General features: G+C 48.1%; 1 protein-coding gene across 1 annotated transcript in view; it reads left to right on the plus strand.

Annotated features, from left to right (window-relative positions):
* Positions 1-12,483, plus strand: part of GLB1 (galactosidase beta 1) — a 66,215-nt gene extending 53,732 nt beyond the window's left edge. Inside the window, exons 15-16 of the mRNA XM_080934209.1 lie at positions 1,388-1,636; positions 12,011-12,483. Of these exons, the coding sequence (XP_080790335.1) occupies positions 1,388-1,636; positions 12,011-12,214 (453 nt within the window). The 3' untranslated portion in view covers positions 12,215-12,483. The remainder of the gene's footprint in view (positions 1-1,387; positions 1,637-12,010) is intronic.
* Positions 12,484-23,566: the final 11,083 nt, after the last annotated feature.

Below are 23,566 nucleotides of genomic sequence, written 5' to 3' on the forward strand. Positions count from 1 at the left end.
TGTGCTGGGATCGAAGGTAGGCTCTCATGTACACTCAGCATTTATGTGACTTCTCACTCTAATGTAGCAAGGTGAAGACCCACGGATCCGTTTCCCCAGTCCCCTTCACGATCCTCTTGTGGGTAGCAAGAAAAGCCATTGTGACACACTGCTTGCATTTCCCCCTGTGTAAGCATATTTTCCCATCCATGTGTTCCTGTATGAGCACACACATGTGTAACCCCAGACATGTGAGGTCTGGAATACATATTGCAAGATCCTGTCTCAACAAACAAATAAAACAGCCACAGTGAGACATTAGATGAGTTGTCAGATCGCTCCCTCTGAAGCAGCCACTTCCTGTAGCCCAGACACTAGGGTGACTTGTTGGTGAAGCCGGAACACATAGAACCATGTCTCTTTCCAAAGAGTTGCTGTTGCTGGAGTTGTTAGGGTCAGGCAGATCCAGCTGCCTAAAAGTAGAACCAGACACAGGGCACTGAAAAGCAGAAATATTTATTCATGTGGCCACTCTAGGAAGAGAAATGAGTTAAGTCCTGTAACATCCCACCCCAGTCCATCCTTGGGATCCTAACACGGGCCTCAGGTTTAAATAGATGGCTAGAGATGCTCTGACAGCCTTGGTAAACATGTGTCCCAGCTCCAGTCTCTCCAGTCAGTACTCTGAGGCATAGTCAGCACTCAGTGACATCTCATCCTGGGTGACAAGCTCCCAGTCTGGCTCTCGATGATACCAGACCTTGTTCGGCCTTTCTTTTCCTAGCATGAGATTTCTAGGAAAATTCCAGTTCCTTAGGTTCCATTGTCTCGATAGTCTGCCAGCCAAAGGGAGGGGCATGAGTGTCTCCGTAGAATGTTTTCAACCTGGGCTGGAGGGGTGGTTCAGGGGTTAGCACACTTGCAGAGCTCCAGGGCATCTCATGCCAAAAGATACTCTTTTGGCATGGTACCCTCGTGTATGCACACACACATAACAACACACACACACACACATAAACCAAATCACATGCCACAAATGAAAATAATGTTCTTAAAAAAAAAAAGAAAGAAAAGAGCCAGGTGGTAACAGCATACTCTTAAATTCCAGCACTTGGGAGGCAGAGGTAGGCAGATCTCTGTGGGTTTGTGACCAGTGTAGTCTACAGATCTAGTTCCAGGATATCCAGGGCTACACAGAGAAACTGTCTTGAAAAAACAAAACAGCCGGATGGACCGACAGACAGAGTATTTTCATTCCTGCCAGCACAGTAGATTGGATTGAGCCTCCAGCAGGACCTGTGTCACCTGCTATCCACACAGCTGAGTCTCATTTCCTGCTGTGTCTCCCAGGTCAGTGACACCCAGGAGTCCCTGCTTCCCTGATGGCCCATGTGTTTTCCTTTTCCAGGGTTTGATTGCCAACATGACCCTCAACTCTACTGTCCTCACCAACTGGACAGTCTTCCCACTGGACAGTGAGGCCATGGCACATCTTGGGGACCGGGAGGCCAGTGATGAGGGTAACCTTAATGGACAGTCGACCTTCAAGTCTTCGGGTTCCACACTCCCCACCTTTTATGTGGGCAACTTCTCCATCCCCTCGGGCATCCCAGACCTGCCACAGGACACCTTCATCCAGTTTCCTGGATGGGCCAAGGTATGTGTCCTCATGAAAAGCCTTTGGGTTCAAGCCTCAAGCATCTGGTTCTTAGTATCTGAGAAGGACTCAGAAAGCTGCTAGTAAGAGGCTATGTGATGTGGGGAGGGTTTCCTACTGGGTTACTCTGGAACGAGACTGTGGCAGATCTTCAGGGACCCAGTGTCCAGCTTGGAGTGTTTTTCTCTGCCCCATTTTCTTCGACAACTTTCTTCGGTGAATGGCGGCTCACTTGCTTCCTCCATGAAGAACTAGGACCTGTTTGTTTACATTTATTTGTTGCATGTATTCAAACATGTGTTCACGTGTACTGGCCAAAGGCAAACATGGAGGAGGTCAGAGCCATGAGAATCATTTCTTCCTTTACCCTGCCAGTCCTAGGGATCAAATTCAGGTCATTCAGCTTATTAGCAAGGACCCCCAGCCATTAGCCATCTCCCCATCCCCAGGGCCTCTTTGCATGCTGCTTACGAAGGGAACAATTTTTTTGTCTGCATAGGGTTTCGTGTAGTCCAGACTAGCCTTGAATTTGCTATATAGCCAGGGATAACCTTGAACTGCTGATGCTCCTGACTCTACTTTGGGTACACACCATCAGGCCTGACTTTAAAATGTTTAGTTTAATTTTTCTTTTTTCTGTGTGTGTGTGTGTGTGTGTGTGTGTGTGTGTGTGTGTGTGTGTGTGTGTAAGATTTATTATGGGGGGTGGGAGGAATGGGACCCAGGGAATTGGGCAACAGGGCTATGAGGGCAGTGAGGAGGAGAGAGAAGGACAGATAGAGAGAGAAAAGGAGAAAGAGAGAGAGGTCAGCCAGGAACACATGGGAACGAGAGAGAAGGAAGATGGAGAGAGAACTGGGGTGGCCAGCAATCTTCTTATATGCCTGGCACACACCTGGCAGCAGATGACAATATAAGCTGTTGCTAGGTCGCTGTTGCTAGGTCGCTGTTGCTAGGTCGCTGTTGGGTGGAGACTAACAGAACTGTCTGTAAACCAACAAACACTTCTCAAGGACAACAGCCCCACAGTCTGAAAGAAAATAATGTTCACATTATGTAATTAACAAAGGACTTCAATCTAGAGTGTATAGAGAATTCTTACCACTTAGTAAGAGGAAGAAATCCCAACCAAAAACAAATTAGGGGAGCTGGAGACACGGCTCAGCTCAGCGTGTTCCCTTGCTGAGGAACAAGGCTTGTTCTCCAGTATCCACATGGTACCTCTGTAACTGTCTATAGCTCCAGTTCCAGGGCATCTGACACCCTTTTCTGGCAGTTTGCACATGGGGCTCAGACATCCATGCAGGCAGCACACCAAACACTTACAACAACAACAAAAAAAAAAAAAAAAAAAAAGGATCTTCTGAAAATCAGATAGAGAACTTTAACATCTAGCTAACGCACAAAGAAAGAATTTAAAACTTTTTAGTTCCAGGGTGTGGGCTGGGGAAATTCTTACAGCCAAATAAATTAATCATTGAATAAAAATTGCAGATTAAGCAGGGCAGTGGTGGCACACTTCTTTAATTCCAGCACTTGGAAGGTAGAGGCAGGTAGCTTTCTGTGGGTTCGAAGCCAACCTGGTCTAAAGAATAAACTCCAGGACAACCAAGGCTATACAGAAAAACCCTCGTCTCAAAAGAAAAAGAGAAAAAAGAAAAAAAAAAACAGTGTGTTGACACACACTGGTACAACCAGTCTTTGAGAGGTTGGAGACAGGAGAATCAGAAATTCAAAGTCATCTTTCGGTACACACAGTGTTAGAAACGAGATAACAAGTTCAGAAACCAGAGAACCAATCGGTGTTTCGTACCTGAACGAGATGCTGGCTTGGAGAAAAGGCAGAAATGACTGGGGGGCGGGGGGGTTGGCTCCAGACAGCAGGTGGTACATCCCTGGGGTCATGAGGCTTCCCTGTCCTCACCTCCCACAAGCCAGAATGACTCCCTCCCCTAATTCCCTATCCTGTTGATTCCTCTGCACACAGAGCTTCATCTAATGCATTCTTTGGGGCTCACCACTGCCCCCTTCTCTGATCTTGGGCTCAGTCAGGAGCTGACTCTAGTAAATCTTCTGGTTTTCAGAGTTCTGAGATCAGTGCTAACTGCCCACCAGGGGCAAGATGGGCCGAGGGCCTCCTGCTGGTTTGGGACTCTGATTACTCTAAGCATACCCCATACTGTAAATGGACCATAGAAACGCATTCCTTACAGTAACGAGTTCCAGGCCAGCCTGGGCTGCATGAAAGACTGTGTCAAAACCAAATCAAAGAATCCTAGAACCATCATTGGTCCATTTGACCCTTACCCATCCCTTCCCGCCCCCTGCAAGTGACCCATGCACGGCCTCTTGGCCGATTCATCATCATGTACCAAGCACAGTGAAGCCTCTGCTGTGTGTTGGTCACCACCATGTTCTCCCAAGTCTGCCCGCTTGGTTCATACTCTACCTGCTTGGGCCTTCCCTACCCTGTCCCTGGGGACCTCCTCCTCTCTGAGTGCCATCAGTTGGGACTCCTGCTTCCCGGACTTCCTGTCAGGCTCTGCCCTCACTTTCTGCCCAGTGGTCTCTAGAAGGAAGGCTCGGTTCTTCCTGTCTTCCTCTCCAAAGCCAAAACCCCTGTTCTCACTTTCTCTGCCTGTGGCTCATCAGCCTTTCTTCTTTCTCTCTCAGCAGAGGCTCTTGGGCCTGAGAACAGACGCACGCCATGGGTCTTCCCCTGCAGCTAGCAGGGGACTTTCTGCCTCCTAGGCCACCTTTTGGTTTTCCCCCTGCCAAGTAGAACGTAGAGTGAGCGATGGAGAAGGTGAAGGGTGCCGTGCCTCTGTGAGCTACCGAGCAAGGCCTCGTGCACTTGGCTGACCCTCCCCCAGATGTCATACCACAGGATGTCCTCTTGTCACTCCAGTTCAACACAGAATCTCTGACTTTGGCCACCCGGCCTATTAGACTAAGCCACCCAAGTCTGGGGTGTGGCTTGATAGTATGCACCCATGTATACATGTGTGTATCCATGTATATGTTTGCTATACATGGGCTCAGTCCGCAGCACCACATAAAACTGGGTTGGGTGGGTACTGAGCAGCACCAGAAGACAGTGAACAGGATCCTAAATTCAAGGACCTCTTCAACCACATAGCAAGTTCGAGGGCAGCCTGGGCTCCATGGGAGCTTGGGGTGACCTCTGGCCTGCATGTAGAAACACACTTCAAAAAACTTGGTTTTGTTTTACTTGTTTGGCTTTATTTTACTTGGTTTATTATTACTGTCATTTGTGTGTGTGTGTGTGTGTGTGTGTGTGTGTGTGCCTAGGAATCACACCCAGATGACATATGTGTGTGAGTGTGGACACAGGAATCACAGACAACTTTTTATAGCATCAGTTTCCTTCTTCCACTTCGGGTTCCAGGGATCAAACTCAGACCTTGAGACTTTCACAGCAAGCCCCTTTATTTGCCGAGCCAGCTTGTCTGCCCTACCTTGTTTTTTAGGAAGTCTTTCGCTGGGACCTGGGGCTTGCACATTCAACTAGGCTGCTTGGCCAGTGGATCCCTTCAAACTATAAGACTCCACTTCCCTGGTGCTGGCATTATAAGCGTGCACCAACATACCAGGCTTTTTATGTGGGTTCTGGGAATCAAACTTAGAACCTCATAATCCGAAGATAAACTTCACCGATCAAGGTACATCTCCAGCTTCAAGCATTCAGTATGCCCTAAGGCTTATACAGAAAGGCAGTTAGGGGAGTTTTGGGGTAAGGGAAGAGACTTGAGGTCCACACACCTTATAGGACAGTACAGGCTTCTATAGAGAGTCACAATTAGATTACTTTACTATGGTGTCTTAAGTTTTTGTTGCTGTAATAAAACTCTGATCATAGGCAACATGAAAAGGAAAGGGTTTATTTCAGGACACTTCCAGGTAATAATCTGTCCCTAAAAATAAAAAATCTGTTTTTGAAAGAACCCCCCCACCAGGGCCCCTTAGCTTTCTTTTCATTTGTTACCAAGGAACTAACTTGATTTTGTGAATGAAATCACCGATACATTCAATTCATGAGATAAAAGCACCACTTTTGATTACTCTGGCTTTTCTGGGGTCGGATGTGGCTTTCTGGTTAAGCAAGCATGCTTGGCAGATTTCGGGGGTCACGCCTGTCTGCTCCATCCACACAGGTCAGTGCCTGTCTTCACTGTGCACCGTCTGACTGTAGCTCTCGGAGAGCCGTGTTCGCCAGGGCTTTGGTGAGGGTCAGAATGCGCGAGTCATGCGTGGTGCGTCCTGCTACGCTGAGGGCATCTTTCCTGCTCACCCATCCCAGGTTGAAACAAGTATGGATATCTCCTTCATTAAAATATCATGCCAAGCTGTGCCTGGTGTGATCCCAGCACTCGGGAAGTAGAGGCAGGCAGATCTCTGAATTCACAGCCAGCCTGATCTTGTGGGGTGATCAAGACAGCCAGGGCTGCACAGAGAAACTCTGTCTCCAAAACCAAACAAGAGGCAGAGGAAGATATATGAGAAGTTCAAGGTCATCCTCCATGTGCGCATCAAGGTCAGTCTGGAATCTGTGAGATTCTGACTCAAAGAATGTGCCGAGTGTCATAAAAGAGTGTGGGGCTGGAGAGATGGATCGGCAGTTAAGAGCACTCTCAGTTAAGAGGACCCAAGTTTGATTCCCAACACCTACCCGGTGCCTCACAGCTGTCTGTAACACCAGTCCCAGAGGATCTGACGCCCTTCTCTGGCCTGCCTGGGTTCCTACATGAACACACACACACACGTAAATTAAATCACTTATTTTGGTTTTGTGAGGCAGGGTCTCACTGTGGTGCCTTGGCTAGCTTGGGACTCATAGAGATCTCCCTGCCGCTGCTGGGTTATAGGGAATGTGCCACCCCATCCAGCCAAATGAATACTTTTAAATGAATTTATAATACTAGGGTTAAGGAGCTAGCTCATTCAAGAAAGTGTCTCCTATACATGGCATCTGGACGTAAACGTAAGCCTAGCACAGCTGTAAAAAGGCAGTAAACGGTGGTGGTCTTAGCGCTGGAGAAGCAGAGAGAGGCAGAGCCTTGGAGTGTGCTGGCCCATTTGGTTAGCCTGTCCTAACCGCTAAGACCTAGATACCACTGAGCAGTCCTGTCTCAAAGCACAAGGTGCAAACTCCTGATGTCACACACAATGTTGCGTGTTGGCAGACCGTGGCTCTGCTACTGATTTACCAGGGCGTGACTGGGTGTCAACTGGCTTGAAGCTGGAAACAGAAGCCCAGGGGTGTCTTGTCATCCTACAAGCCATTCCTCCAGTGTCTGGCAGGGGTCAAAGGAAGCATAGACTGGCACATTCCCTTTGCCTGGTTTGCATTGGTGCTAACCACACAAGGCCATTCTTTAAATCTAACTCACGGTTTGAACTCACAAACACTGTGAGTCCTGAAACGAGATGAATGGGCTTCTCCCAGCAAGCTCGCTAACTCTGGGAGAACTGGGTTCGTTGTAGTTTTTAATACACAGAGTTTATTTTACTCTGTGTGTGCGAGAGAGATGATTGTTCACATGCTGGCGTGCACACGCCCTCATTACAGAACACTGGGGTTCTGCTTCTGATCTTTTAAATGCAGTGTGCATGAATGAGTGTTTGTCTGCCTGTAGGTATATGTGCGTATACTACATGCACACAGGCCCCCTGGAGGTCAGATCCTGTGCAGTTATGAGCTGCTATGTGGGTGCTGAAACAAAGCCTAGATCCTCTCTAAGAACAAAAGTCCTCTTAACTAGTGAGCCACATTGCAACCCTGTCCTCTTCATCTTGGAGGTGGATGGTTTTGAGAGACAGGGTCTCTTTCTACAGAGCCCTGGCTATTCTGGAACTCACTCTGAACTCACTCTGTAGACTAGGCTGGCCTTGAACTCACAGAAATCTACCTGCCTGTGCCTCTCAAGTGCTGAGATTAAAAGATGTGGGCACCAAACTTGGAGACCCTCCTCTTTTAAAGTTTGATGAGCTCTTGTGCACGTATGTGTGTGTGCATGTATGCATGTGTGTGCATGTATCTACTTTTGCAACCTGCCTGTGGATTTGAAAGCTCCCAGACCTGTTCTTTCTCTGAGCCCTGGGTGTTTGTCAAGGGAACGGGAAATAATCCCAGAATGCTTCCTAAAATACAGGGAGAGCACGGAGCTGCTTCATTGATTTTTACAAAGACCTGGATAAGGGCTGGAGAGATGGCTCAGTGGTTAAGAGCACTGACTGCTCTTCCAGAGGTCCTGAGTTCAAATCCCAGCAACCACATGGTGGCTCACAACCATCTGTAATGAGATCTGATGCTCTCTTCTGGTGTGTCTGAAGAAATAGATAAATTGTAAAAAAAAAAAAAAAAAAAAAAAAAAAATCTCGGTAAGTGTAATTCACACCATCTGCAGATAGCCGTGGGGTTTGAGGAGGAAGAAAAGTTCAGTTCATTCCCTTGCTTATGTCAGGGGATCTGCCTGCCCTTGTACCTCTAAGAGTGTCCCTTGACCTTTTACCTTATAAAATCAAGGTCTCCCTCAACCTCACAGCACAGCATGACGAGTTATGCGTGAGAGCATTTTACACTTGAGACTGGACCTCCACGTTTCCCGATTGATCTCTCCGAGCACCCACATTGCCTTTCAGTGTGGTCGTTAATCTCATTCCTGTTGTTTTTGTGGTTTTTAGACGGGGCCTCACTGTCCTGATCAACCTGGTCTACAGAGCCAGTTCCAGTCCTGGCTGTCCTGGAACTGGCTCTGTAGACCAGGTTGATCTTGAACTTAAGAAATCTACCTGCCTCTGCCTCCCGAGTGCCTGGACTAAAGGGATGGGCCACCGTGCTCAATGTTCACTTTTAAAGGAACGTCTGAGTGTCTTAAAGTAGCATTGACGGCTGGGCGTGGTGGCACATGCTTTTAATCCCAGCATTTGGGAGGCAGAGGCAGGTAGATCTCTGCCACCCAAGCCAGCACGTCTATTGAGACCCTGTCTCAAACAAAGCAAATGACAGTATTGCAAGTTTAACTCCAGGTTCTGGAGACATGGCTCAGAGGTTAAGTGCACTGGATGCTTTCCTTAGAGGACCCATCCCCAGCAACCACAGGGCAGCTCACAACTATAACTCTAGTTCCAGAGGACCTGACGCCCTCACACAGACACGCACGCAGGCAAAACACCAATGCTCACGGAGTAAAAATAAATTTAAAAAAGAAAGAAAGCTTTCACTGGAAATTCTGAGAAGACTAACTTGGTCCAGGTAAGTGAAGGCAGACACACGCTCTCTGAGAAGTAGGTTAGGCACTTACAGGAACTTCCGCATCGCCGTCACCTCAGCGTTAATAGCGGAGGGCAGGAGTGTGGGCCGGGGTCAAGATGGTCAGAGATAGTCAGCTTCTGCTATGGACTGTAGGAGCTGGGACTGCCATGGGACACCCCCAAACCCCTGCAGTCACCTCATTAGCATAAACCTTTCTGTTTACCGAGAATAATTTACCAAGAATAAGTTCAGCATATATTGTTCTTTGTGGACTTCGATGGCAGAATTTCACACTAGAGCCTAGACTCGCCAAATGCACTGAGCAAGAGCTACACTCGGTTCTTCCAGCATAAATTTTACTTTCTATTTTAGTTTAGTCTTTCAGGGTTTCTCTTTGTAGCAGGATAGCCAGGGCTATGTAGAGAAACCCTGTTTCAATAAATAAATACTGAGTAGGTTAGTGAAAAATAAAACTAAATGAAGCTTTAACTGGAAGCCTGGTGTGGTGGTCCACACTTACAACCCCAGCACTACAGACTCAGAGGCCAAAAGGGTCTCCGGAAATTCAAGGTCAGCATGTCTATACAGCAAGTTCCAAGCCAGCTAGGGCTACTAGTAAAACCAGACAAGAACTAAATTCTTAACCTAAGGCCAGTGAGCCTCGTGCCTTTAGTCCCAGCACTTGGGAGGCAGAGGCGGGCTGGATGATCGTTCGAGGCCCGGACTGCCAGGGCTACACAGAGAAACCTTGTCTTGGGGGAAAGCATACAAACAAGGACAATAACAAAGTCAGAAACAATGCTGTTGACAGCGCAAAGCTAGACACACCCAAGGACCCTCGTTCCCTAGCGAAGGAGTAAATAGCCATCCGCATGTCTTTCTAGGGAGGGTAGCACTGCGGTGGTGTGCACTGGTCCTGCTCTAACCCCTAACACTGAAGAAGACATGGGGAGCAGGGGATGGTGTATTAGTCAGGCACGCTGGAACATGCCTGTAATTCCAGCGTACAGAGACCGAAGTAGGATTGTGAATTTGAGGTTATCCTGGGCTACATAAAGAAAAAGACAACCCTGTCCCCCAAATTATTTGATATTTCGTACCATTGAATGCCATGTGATGTTTAAAACAGTAATGCACATATACACTTATTTGTGTGTGCATGTGTGTGAGTGTATGTGGTATGTGCACGCACGTGTGTGTTATGCTCCTGTGTACAAGGGAGGAGGTCAGAGGAGCAGAGGCATCCTGCTCTGGCTCTCCACCATCCCCCTTGAGACGGGGTCTCTTTCTGAACCTGGAGCTAGGCTGGAGACCAGTGAGCTCCGATCTTCCATCTCTTCCTCCCACAACGCTGGCATCACAGGCATGGGAAGGACCGAACCTGGCTCGTTTATGTGCCTGCTGGGCATTTGAACTTGTGTCTTCACGCTTGCCCCGCATGGCTCCCACCCACTGGGCCATCTTCCCAGCCTATTTATGTACACATAGGTAAAAAATTAGTCAAAACTAATGCAGGGCAACTGAAATCAGGAGCTGGTCTTCAGACCGTGAAAACAGGATTCTGGCAGAGATGGGGCTGATAAAGCCGGGGTGAAACCATTATGGTTTGTGCCTTTTAGGATGGAGGGAGATAACAGATCCCATGTAAAAACAAGAGTTAAAGTAGTTCTGAGAACCTCGAAACTGTCACCCTTTTCTAAATGACTTAGTCCAACAGACAGGCAGTTTTGAGTCGCTGACCTCCTTCTGTGAGCGCTGAACGCTGAGCGCTTTTGTTTCAGTGGTAAGTGGCACCCACGTGGGGCCAGGAGCACAGCCCACCTCCACCCACTTCCTGCACCAGGCGCTGGGCTGACCACCAGACATGTGCTGTGTCCCCTAGGCTGGCCTCAGATGCACAGCCGTCTTCCATAGCCTCCCAAGTGCTGAACTTACCCACCCCACACATCCTTGCTTTCATCTTGGGGTTGTTTTGGGGACCACTCTCAGACTGTATGGACTCTGTTGCCATTGACAGCTAGTGGGTGGCAAAAAAATGAGATGGGAAGCCAGGGAAGAAGTTTAGGTTTGACTGGACTAAAACCAAAGGAAGCCATATCATCCCTGCAATCTCAGTGCTTTGGAGGCTGAGGCAGGAGGATTATCTGGACTAGACAGTTCGGGCCAGTCTTAGCTATACAGAAAGACTGTGCAAATCTTAATTAATAGTTCATTTAAAAATGAATGGGAGGAATCAACACAAGTCCCATCTCTTTCCTTCTCTCTGGTCTCGTTCCCTCTGTCCCCTCCCTCTGTCCCCTCCCTCTGTCCCCTCCCTCTGTCCCCTCCCTCTGTCCCCTCCCTCTGTCCCCTCCCTTCTCTTCCAGATCTTCTGTTTACCTCTGGCATGTGTGACCCCCCACCCCCACCATTGTTCAGAAGCAGCTTCCCTGCTCACGGGGGTGATCTCCACAGCTTGTAAGATCCTGGAAATCTTGTCTTTCAAGTAGACACTCAGTTTTTTTCTGCATCCCTCGGAGGAAAACTCTGAGAACCGCACGCCCAACAGTAATCCTCTGCTGAGTAGGCCTCTGCTCCCACCCGCTTCTTTCTCCACTCCTGTGGTCACTCACTGTGTTGCCCAGGCTGCCTTCAGACTCAGACCTGTCCTCCTACCGTAGCCTCTCGAGAGCTATTACTGCGCCTGCTCCACACGCCCTCACACTCTCCCTCAGTTGTTTGGGGAACGGTTCTTAGATTATGTGCCATCTTTATGCATATCAGACAGCGTGGGGCAGAGAGAGCAGGGAGAGTCTCCTGCTGAAGGGTGTGGGCAGCCGTAGAAGAGAGAGGGCTGGGGTACAGACAGGCGGAATCTGGGAGCCACTGTAGATCGCAGAATGTGGTGAGGTGTGCCCCAAGACTGAAGTCTGCAGCTTCTGGAATCTGAGGCTCCAGATGCATTCCTCCTGCAGCAAGGATTGGCATTTGGAGGATACTGTTCTTCCCACCCAGCAGGGGATACTGGGATGCTGGACGCTATGGGCCATCTCTTGCCTCTCTGATACTGGTGATCCTCAGCTGATGGACTCTCTCTCTCTTTCTCTCTCTCTCTCCAGGGTCAAGTATGGATCAATGGCTTTAACCTTGGCCGATACTGGCCCACAGTGGGCCCACAAATGACCTTGTTTGTGCCAAGGAACATCCTGACCACTTCAGCCCCAAACAACATCACAGTGTTGGAGCTGGAGTCTGCACCTTGCAGTGATGGGAACCCGGAGCTATGTACAGTAGAGTTTGTTGACACTCCTGTCATTGCCTGACCTGACTGTCAATGGCCATTTTCCGGGCCAGTCTGATCAGGACTCGCGGCTGAACCGCCTGTGGTGATTGAGCCTCTGGGAGCACAACCCTCCTCGGGCTACGTGGATCACCCTCTTCATGCCTAATGGAAGCTGCGTTTTATGGCATGTGTGTATCCTGCTGGTGACTTTGCAGCCCTGCCTTGCCTGACCACCCACCCTCGTGGCCACCAGGAAGGCTGAAGAGAGTGGACACCTCAGGAACACACAGCTGGAACAAAACTTGAATAATGTCCCTTATTCTGATTTGAAATAATCATGTTGTCTTTCTGCTGAATAAAATTTGTACGCAAGTCGTGGTGATCCTGTCACTAATGTATCAGGCAGGCATTAAACTCCAAGGTCTGGCTTAAATCTCTGCTAGACTTGCATGGGCTGGATGAAGCCACTTCACTAGCTTGAGATTCAAAGTGGGTAGAAGAGAACACTGGTTTGGGCAAGCAGAGGGCTTCAGTTTTTGACCCTGATTTGTCTGAATCTCTGTGAGAGATCTCCAATTACAAGCCACCAGAAAGATTAACAGTTGCTCAGAGTAGGTGCTATGGTCTCTCTATATGATTGAATAGAGTCTGTGTGCATGTGTGTGTGTGTGTGTGTATGTGTGTGTGTGTGTGTGTGTGTGTCTGTGTGTGTGTGTGTGTGTGTTCATGTATGGAGATGCATGTATTCGTGCAGGTCAGAGGCCCATCTTGAGCTCATTTCTCAGGACTGCCTTGGGGTCTAGGCACATACAGAATATATAAAGTGTAATTCTGCTTATGTTTGAAACTCTGTCTCAAAAAGAAAAGTTTTAATGTGGGGCTGGGCTGTAGCTAAGTAGGTAAAACACATGTTTACAATGCAGGAAGCCCTGGGTTCTATTCTTGGCAGCACATGAAACCAGGTATGACAGTACACACACGTGTAATAGCATTCATACATACACGTGTAATAGCATTCAAGACGTGAGACGAGAGAACTGATGTCCCAAGTTTATCCTCAGCTACACAGCGGGGTCCAGACCTCAGTCTATACATAACCCCGACTCAGAAATAAAATTAAGGGCTGGAGAGATGGCTCAGTGGTTAAGAGGTCTTCCAGAGGTCCTGAGTTCAAATCCCAGCAACCACACAGTGGCTCACAACCATCTGTAATGGGATCTGATGCCCTCTTCTGGTGTGTCTGAAGACAGCCATGGCACACTTATAATAAATAAGTGAATTAATCAATGGCATATTTTTTAAAATAAAATTAATATGATCGGTATCTGAGCGGTAAACATTTGGGTAGTTGGTCACATTTTCTAACCTATACTTTAAATTCAGAGGGAGGAAACAAGTGTGTCTATACACACTAGAAGCTTTGAGCCCTTCTGTCTCCCTCTCCCACGGGAATACTGGGGTTACACTCATGCACACTGTTGTATTAAACTTTTACATGGCTTCCAGAGGTCCTAACCCAAGTCCTCACACTTGTATGGGACATGCCTTTATCCACTGAACCACCTCCACAGCTTGCTTCTGGTTTTGTTTCAGCTTAGGGTCTTTTTTTAAACATTTATTTACTTATACATATGATACTCTATTTGCGTGTCTGCCTGTATGATGGAAGAGGGCATCAGACCCATTACAGATGGTTGTAAACCACCATGTGGTTGCTGAGAATTGAACTCGGGACTTCTGGAAGAACAGCCAGGGCTCTTAACAGCTGAGCCAGCTCTCCAACCCTGTTTTGTATTTTGAAACAAGGTTCCTAAGCTTGATGAACTCTTGAGTTCATCATGTAGCCAAGGATAACCTTTCGCCCTCACTTCTTACAAACTTGCACCACCATGCCATTCTTAGGCTCTGGGAAGGAAACCCAGGGCTTCATACATGTTAGACATTTGACTGACAGAGCTACACCCCCAGGCCTTTTCTCCGTTGTCTGGTGTTATTTTCTGTTTGTCTGTCCATTTTTGTTTCTCAGTAATTTCAGTTTACAGAAAATGAAATTGCTTGGCCCTGAATCTCCTGTCAAGAGGCGGGGACAGCCGATGATCGTCCCCAGTCTTTATTTCTTCTATGAAAAATAAAGGTCATTCTATTACTTCTTAGTCACTGTGAGTGATCTGTCTCAGCTGTGGTGCAACACCACATGTGGGCTGAAGAAACGTAAGGTGACTGTCCAGAGGCTGGGAGGGAACACACTGGCTCTAAGTGACTGTGCGCCAGCCCCTGAGAGTCAGAGCTTCCCCTCGGCTTCCCTTACCACTCTGGCTGTCTGGAAACTTGCATTGAGTTTTCTACACTTTTTTCCTCAAGACAGGGTTTCTCTCTGTGCACCCCTGGCTGTTCTTGTGTTCACTCTGTAGACCAGGCTGGCCTCAAACTCACAGAGATCACCTGCCTCTGCACCCTGAGTGCTGAGATTAAAGGCGTGCACCACCACGGCTCAGTTAATGGAGTATTTGCCTAGCATGGGTGAGGCTCTGGATTCCATCCCCCTCCCTGAAGAAACATGGTATGGTCAAGCATGAGTGTAATCCTAGCACCCTAAAGTGGAGGCTAGAAGGTTGGAAGCTCAAGGTCATAGCAAGGTCTAGGTCAGAATAAAAGTCATGATGATGCTAACAGTTCAGACTTCGTGATGGAAACTTATGTTGGTTCTCTCCCTCTCCTCTCTCATTGGTGGCAAGAAAGTGACTTGTTTACGTGCCTTGGTCTCCTTCTAGGAGTGTGGTTCCCACTTGGTGGGCTTTCTCAGTTGCATCAACCCTAGAAGTATCCCAGCCAGCGCCAGCCACAGAGCCTGTTGTTCTAGTTTCGTTTCTGCTGTTGTGTGAACACCCTGGCCAAAAAGGACTTGCTTTAACTCGGTTTCACTGTTGCAAAGGTGAGCATGGCAGGAGCTTAAAGCTAGTTGTGTATCCCACAGTCGAAAGTGCATGAGAACTCAGTTGCTTGCTTGCTGATGATTAGCTCAGGTTTGACACATTGCTGTTTGAGACCCCCTGCCAAAGGAATGGTGCCACCCACGGTGGGCTGAGTCTCCCCATATCAATTACTTAAGACAGTCCACCATAGGCTTGCTCAAAGGCCAACTTAGTGTAAACTCCTCACTAAGACTCTCCTCTAGTGGTTCTACAGACATATTCATTGACTCTTTCTATTATGTCTCTACCCAAGATGGCTCCCTGCAGCCCTCTGTGTTCAGTTCAGCAACATGGTGCTACTCAGACACTGTGCTAGGTTCAGGATACTAAGCAAATAAACTTGTCTGTGATGAGCCATGATACACACCAAGGACTGGAGGCTGAGGCAATGGTAGCATCCAGAGAGATCCTCTAGCTATGACCTGGGAGTATGGTGGACACTAAGCTTATAGAAAAGGCTATAACCCCCAATGGTATGAGCCCAAAGGGATGGACTGGCCCTGTTCACTTGGGGAACACAGGAGAGCTGGCCCTGGTGGCATGGGTTTTGAAAAGTAGATGGGCTGAACACCTATCAACTCAGCTACCACTGAAGTCCAGATCCAGGTCTTTGAGTAATTGACCCACCCCAACATCTACCCATCTGTGCGCTGCTGGAGAACAGGAAGGGGCCAGTGCTGTAGATCAAAACTGAAAACAGTGACATCTCCACAGGGCACCAGCAGGATAGCCAAGAGGAATTTTCCCCTATTGATTAAATAATAAAGGCAACAAGAATCCAATCACTGGGTGAGGAGGAGGAAGGCCTTCCAGGTCCAAGAGAGGAAGAGGAAAGGCAGGAGGGAGGAATTTCCTCTTAGACGGTGGGAGCAAGGAGAACAAGATCCAGGCCATGGGTCCGCCACCGGAAGATTTCTATCATAGAATGGCTGGTGAATTTAGGATGCTAGATTCCGCGCCCGGCGATTGGGTTCGCTGTTGATTCTGAACTAAGATTGTCTGGTGTTTTCCATTTTGAGGCGACTCCACTGAGCTCCAGGGAAAGGTCACCGCAATGAGGCATCGAGTTGGTGAGAGTGCGCCCTCAACTGGCTGCGGACTTGTGGGATTGCTTATCGGTGTGGCAGCAGCCAACCATGGAGGTTAGAAGACTGCCACAGGGGGTTAGCCATGGAGACCGCCAGGGCCGGAGAGTAGCCTGCAATAGTGTGGGTTGTTTTTTAATATTACACACAACAGCGTCCCAGTGAGGATTCAGGATGGATGGTACAGCGGAAGCCAGAGGCCTCGAGAACCAAACCCATGACTCATTGCAATGAACCTTTATCTGCAAGTAAAGCAAGCTGTCTGAGCAAAAGTGTGACACCCTGTGACAGACAGCAGCTTCCACAGTGGGACATATTTTGCTGGGGAAGTTGTAAGAGGGGAGGCCGATATAAAGGGACCAGGAGATGAATGGGGTTGGGGTGCATGATGTGAAATTCACACACACACACACACACACACACACACACACACACTCAATAAAAAGTTTTTAAAAAAAAATTCGAGGTGTAGGATTGGCATCCAGGACTACAGTCTGAGCCTCTTCCCCCGCCCCTACCTCCCCATTCCCACCCCACCCTCACCCCCACCCCAGTCTGCCACTTTGATGGTTTCTATTGCTGTATAACAAAGCAGTGCAGTCAGCTGGAAGTGGCAACTCACCCTCTCTTGTTTTTAAAACAGGGTCTTAGTGTAGCCCAGGCTGGCCTCAAGTTCACTATGTAGCTGAGAACGGCCTTCAACTTCTGATCCCCCTGCCTCTCCTCCCAAGAGCCTGAAAGACAGGTATGAACAACCGTGCTTAGTTTTATGCAGTGTGGGGAATCGAACCCAGAGTTCACATGCGTGCTAGGCAAGCCGTCTACCAGCTGATCCACAGCCAACACATAAAATGCCCAGCCGAAGAGGGGCTCCTTTTTTCTTTTCTTTGTTTGTTTTGAGGCACGGTCTCTTTTCTACATAGTCTTGGCTGTCCTGAAACTCACAGAGAAGTCTTCCTCTTCCTCTAACCCTGACCCTGAATGCTGGGATTAAAGGTGGGTACCACCACACCAGGCAAGCAATAGTGGCTATTTTAAAAAACCGTTAATAGTATTCAGTTACAACTATGTGGTATGTCTATCCATTTCACAAGAAACTTAAGACTCTAAATTGAGTCATGATCATTTTTGGTCCAGCCCCATCAGCAAAGTCTGAGGCTTGATCATACCAGGTTCACCTGGCCTGTATTTGATGTCAAGGACTCCGTGGGCCATTTCAGCTTATTGTGGCACCTGGTGAACCCACCAGATGGATAGAGACCTTGAGCACAGGCTAGCAATGTGCCCTGTGAGCCCCACACCCCCCTGTGCATGGTGTGTGTGAGAAGCTTGGTCTCTGTTTCTTATCTGTTGCTGAGATCTTTCACTCAGAGCTCTGAGGGCTCACTCAGGTGCTGCCTAACCGTGCGCTTCCCTTCCGCTTTGAATTTTACTAAGCAAAAAGGCTTTGTGTCTGGAAGTTTTGTTCTGTCTGTCTGTCTGTCCCCTTTCCTGTGGACTCTGGAATCATCGGCTGTGGGAAGGAATGAAAGCTGAACGGCTTGGGTCTTACCCCGGGGTCGGTGTGATGGCACATGCTTTTAATTCCAGCACTTGGGAATCGAAGGCAGGAGAATCAGAAGTTCGGGGTCATCCTTAGCTACATAGAAACTTTAAGGCCACCCTGGGCTGCATTGTGATTCTTGTCTCAGAAATGAATGAATAAAACTGTGTGTGGGTGGCTCACACCTGTGATCCCAACACTGGGTTGGGGGGGGGGTCGGTCAAAGCAAGAAGGTTCCTACCCCTTCGTGTGATGTTCCGTTCCTGTATTCCTGGCACCTGTTAGAGCACATCTAGCCCATAGTAGGTCCTCAGTCAATGCCTACTAGTTGGGTGAGTGAGTGCCTGAATCACACTGAGGGCACAGGGTCTCTGTGACAACGCCAGTCCCTCGTGTGTGTCTGAGCCACCCACACACAGTTTCATTTGTCCATTTCATCTTTTTTTGAAAGATCCAAGATTTCATTTTAAACCAACAGCAATGTTTTTAAAGCTTTCCCACAGAGGGCTTGCTTTCCTGTTGCTTCTTCTGGCCAGACAGTCTATCTTCTCCCAAACAAACTCAGTTCATGAAAGACAGAGCTACCCTACGCAGTTCTCTACCACATCATGACTCAGATGCAGAGCAGCATATCTCGAGTCCCACAAACCCTCAACCACACTGGTCCTCATTAGCCTGAAAGCATAGAGAAGTCTTGAGTTTGTGGAATTCATCCACCCTGAGCCTGTACAAACATAACTGAATAGGAGATACCAGTTTTGTCCCCCTTTTCTCTGCGTAGTGTGTTTCATGTAGCCCAGGCTGGCCTTAAACTCACTATGTAGCCAAGGATGCCCTTGTAGGTTCTGCATCTACCTCAAAGTCCTAGAATTGTAAGTGGAGCATCATGTAGCGTATGTCCAAAACTATGAACCCCAGGGTCTTCTGAATGCCAGGTGAGCAGTCTACCAGGCTTTAGAAGCTCTCCCTCCTTTTGCCTTCTTTGTCTTCCCTCCACATCTCTAGTCATCTCAAGCTAAGCATTTCCCAACTGTGTCCCTGAAAGATACAAGCTGGCTTTTTTGTCCAGAGGCTTCTAGATTCAGAAGGGAGCAGCAGCCAGGGTGTGATGGCTCACACTTACAATCCTGGCGGTGTGGAGACAGGCAGGCAGATCTCTGGAGCTCACAGGCAGCCTACTCAGCAAGTTCTAGCCTAGCGACACACATACACACCCAGTCTCAAGGAATGAAGCAGGTACGGAGAGGTGACTCAAGATACTTGCCACCAGGCCTGACAACCTGAGTGTGTTTTCTAGGACACACAAGATACAGGAAGAGAATCAACTCTAGCAAGTTGTCCTCTGAGCTCACGTGTGTGCTGTGTTGTGGTGCACACACACAGACACAAATAAACAATTTATTTTAAAAACTTTTTTTTTTATTTTAAATTATGTGTATATAGCTGTGTCCATGTGTGAGTATGTGCAGGTAACTGAACGTGCCCAAAGAGGCCAGATCGGATCTTCCAGAAATGGAGTCACAGGCAATTGTGAGCCCCTCTGCTTTGTGGCTGTGGAAACTAAACGTGGATCCTATGCCTGAGCAGCAACTACTCTTTAATCCTGAGGCTTTTCTCCAGCCTTACTTTAACATATATAGTTTGAGGACAGTTAAAGCTACACAAAGAAGCCCTGTTTCTGGAAACAAAAAGCAAACCTGAGTCCTCTCATCCTTCATGGTAAAACTCTTCAGGTGAGAGAACTCAGGATAGAGGATTTAGGGTCTGAGTAAACAGGTCTCCGAACCACCACCCAGTGCCAAGCTTGATGAGGACCCCACTCCCCAGTTTCCCTCATGTTGCAGGCTCTGGGGTAGTCAGTGTGCATTGACTTTGTGTATGAATTGGGCCACCTTCAAGGTCAAGAGGCCTGGACAGAGAATGGGGTGAGGAAGGAGGCTTCCCACCCCACCCAGAGCACAGCAGAAAGGCCTTGATGACATCTTCTGATGCCACAGGTTAGCTCAGGAGACATCTAAGCATTTCCCATGTCCCAAGACTGCAGAGGATCTGAGTAGGTGACCATGTGGCCTGGGGAGATGTCTCAGTTGGTAAAGTGTTTGACATGCAAGCAAGAAGATCTGAGTCTCTCCCTCCCCCAGCACCCACACAAAAAAGCCAGACCTGGTAGCCTGCACCTTAACCCCAGTCATGGGGAGATCCCTAGGGTTCTCTAGCTAAACAGCCTAGCCTGCTTGGTGACTTCCAGGCCAGTGAGAGACCCTGTCTCAAAAGTGTATGGACCCCTAGGTTGACCTGCAGCATCCGTGCACACACAGGCATACGCCCAAGGTGGTTCTGAGGAGACCCAGTGTTGAGAGCGGATCCATTCCAAAACTCAGCAGGTGGTGATATCAACCAATGACAAAAGCCAACGCCACTCTTCCAAAATTGCAGCGTCTGCAGGGCCTGGGGGCAGTGGGTGAGAAACTGGTAGGCCCCGCCTTCGGAAGGACTGGAGGTACAACATGGGAACTGAGTTCAGGTTTACTGAGATTTTACCGTTGACACCCCACATGTCTTCTAACACCTTTGTCTGGGGACTGCTCTCCTGGGGCAGCAGATGTTCTCTGGTCTCCTGCACATTCATTTTTGGTTTGGTTTGGTTTCTGAGATGATTTCTCTGTGTATCCTGGCTGTCCGGGAACTCACTCTGTAGACCAGGCTGGCTTTGAACTCAGGGATTTTCTTCCCGAGTGCTGGGATTAAATGTGTGCTCCACAACTGCCAGGCCTTCTGTTCATTCTCCCTCAACGCCCAGAGCTGAGGACCAAACCCAGGGCCTTGAGCTTGCTAGGCAAGCGCTCTACCACTGAGCTAAATCCCCAACCCCCTGCTCATTCTTCTTAGATGTTTTTCTTAGTCTAAGTCAGCCTACCTACATAAAGGCATTTCCCACACTATTCCATTTAAGTGAACTTATGATGTTTAAATTGCTGGTCTGTTGCTGTTTAATTATACTTCTCCCTCGGGCCTTGAGTTTGGGGCTGGATGCTTTTTTTTTTTTTTTTTTTTTTTGCATACATGGTTTCCTATTCTTTGTTTATTAATATCTCTTTTCTTCTCCCCCTTCTCATCCCCTCCACACTCTGAACTGGATGCTCTTAGTGTCTAAGATGGTTAATTTGCCTGAACTTAGGGTCACCACGGAAACGTAACTCTGGGTATGTGTACGGGGTGTTTTCAGAGGTTTACCTGAGGAAGGAAGGACCTCTCAGCCTGAGTGTGGGCTGTACCACTCCATGGGCTGGAGTCCCTAAAGGAGCTTTCCTCAGTTTCTCGGATTGCAGGTGCGATGTGACCATCTGCCTCACACTCCTGCCGCAGTGCCGTCTCTGCCCTTGAACTGTGAGCTGGTGTAAACCCTCCCTGCATATGTCAGGCATCTTGACACAACAAGGAGAGAAGCAAACACAGTGTCCTGCCAGAAACCTTTACTGTGGATTACTGCTGGAGGCTGAGGCAGGAGGATTACCTCAAGTTCAAGACCAAGTGCAAGATCAGTCTGGGTTGTTTGCTCTAGTGAGGACCTTCCCAAAAAAATGAAAACCCAGAGTTGATGAGGTAGCTCAATAGGTGAAGGGGCTTGCTGCAGTGCCCGAGGGATGACCTGAGTTCAGTCCCCATCTGCCACATGGTGAACAAAAGAACCAGTTCCTTTAAGTGGCCCTCTAATCTCTCCATGTGCTCTGCGACACATTGTGTCCCACATAATGAATACATAAAGTATTCGAAATATTTTTAATTAAAATTTTTTTCAAAGATTTATTTTTTTATTTATACAAGTACACTGCAGCTGTCTTCAGACACACCAGAAGAGGCATCAGATCTCTTTACAAATGGTTGTGAGTCACCATGTGGTTGCTGAGAATTGAACTCAGGACCTCTGGAAGACCAGTCAGTGCTCTTAACCACTGAGCCATCTCTCCAGCTCCCTAAAAATTCTTTTAATTAAAAAAAAAACAAACAAGCAAAAATACAGGCAACTGAGCAGGGTGACACATCCCTTTAATCCCAGCATTCAGGAGGCAGAGGCAAGAGGATCTCTAAGTTCAAAGCCAACCTGGTCTACAGAGTGTGTTTCAATAGCCAGGGCTGCGCAGAGAGACATTAGTTCAAACAAAACAACAGTGTTGGAAGGACTGTTGGAAGGAGGCTCTGCTGACAGGGGCTCTGAAAGGTCAGACCTTTGAAGGGGGCAGGATCACCTCTGTTGTCCAGAAGATGTCACCGAGAAGATACTGCCTCGGTGTCTTACCCCTTCCCAGGTTCCTTTTCTTTCTTCCTCCTGGTCCCTGAGCAGCAGCTCAGAAATACTTAGACTGTGGGTTGGTTATTTGTCTCTTGGTGACCAAGCACCTGACAAGGTACAGCCCGCGGCTAGAATGCACCTCGAAGGCAGCTTCCTGGTCTGGCAGGCAAAAGTCTTTAAGTTTCATCTCCAGAACTGCAAAGAAACTCAGTGGGGAGGAAAAGCAACCTGACATGTGAAGAATTCTTTTCAGCTCGTGAACTGAAGGACTAACTAGAGCCCAACTTGGCAGGAGAAACATGGCAGGGGGTGGTTGATTGTGGCTCCTCACCTCTTAGTGACACAAGATGGGAGAGAGAGCTGAGGCTGGGTAATCACCCCAATCCACTAGTCCACTTCCTCAAACCAGATTCCATCTCCCACAGACTCCATGGCATAGCCTGGCACACGGCCACCATACTGGCCTCTGCCTTTAATCTCAACATCCAGAAGCCATATTTAGTGAGACTCTGTCTACAAGCAAAACAAAAGCACTCCCATGTCCACAGCTTCTCAAACAGCATCACGAGGGAACAAGTGTTTAAACAGACCTATGGGAAGTGTTTCATATTCAGACCCAACACGCTGGGTCTGCTTCTAGGAAGACACCCCGTCCCTCTGCTGCACTCTGCCACCTGGCTGCCTTGCAGATTTGGCTTGGTTCTGGGTGCCAGTCTGTGTTTAGCCCCCATTCTCACGAGGCCTGGGTCTCATGTACAGCTAGCTGTGCTCTTCAGAAGTGGAAAGGCTGGGCTGGAGAGATGGCTCAGTGGTTAAGAGCACTCACTGACTGGTCTTCCAGAGGTCCTGAGTTCAATTCCCAGCAACCCCATGGTGGCTCACAACCATCTGTAATGAGATCTGATGCCCACTTCTGGTGTGTCTGAAGACAGCTACAGTGTATTTATATATAATAAATAAAATTTGATTTAAAAAGAAGTGGAAAGGCTGTAGAACTGCCTAAGACTCTAACCTCAAGGTCCCTATTATGTGGAACCCCAGGTTCTGAAGTGGCAGCTAGCAGCTACTTCCTGTGTCAGGAAGCTCTGCTGACAGGTTTGCTTAGATTTCTTTTTCTTTTCTTTTTTTTTTTTAAATGCTGTCTACTTTTGTTGATATGTTTTGTTCATGCCAAAGCATGCACATTTGTCTTTGTTTTACATATTTATTTCTTAATAGTCTCTGTCTCTCTGTCTGTCTATCTGTCTGTCTCTCTCCCTCTGTGTGTGTGTGTGTGTGAACCCACGTGCCATGGTGCCCACGTGGAGGTCAGAGGACAACTCTTTTCCCACTTTGTGGATACCAGGGCTTGTCATCAGGCTTGGCAGCAAGTGCCTTTACCCAATGAGCCATCCCCCAAGTCCTGATTCTTTTGTGTTTTAATATGGGTTTTCATATACCTAAGGCTGACCTCAAATATAAATTATATAGAGATGAGATGGCCTTGAACTCCTGATCCTCC

Source organism: Micromys minutus (assembly GCF_963924665.1).
Source record: "Micromys minutus genome assembly, chromosome: 21".
Taxonomy (NCBI): domain Eukaryota; kingdom Metazoa; phylum Chordata; class Mammalia; order Rodentia; family Muridae; genus Micromys; species Micromys minutus.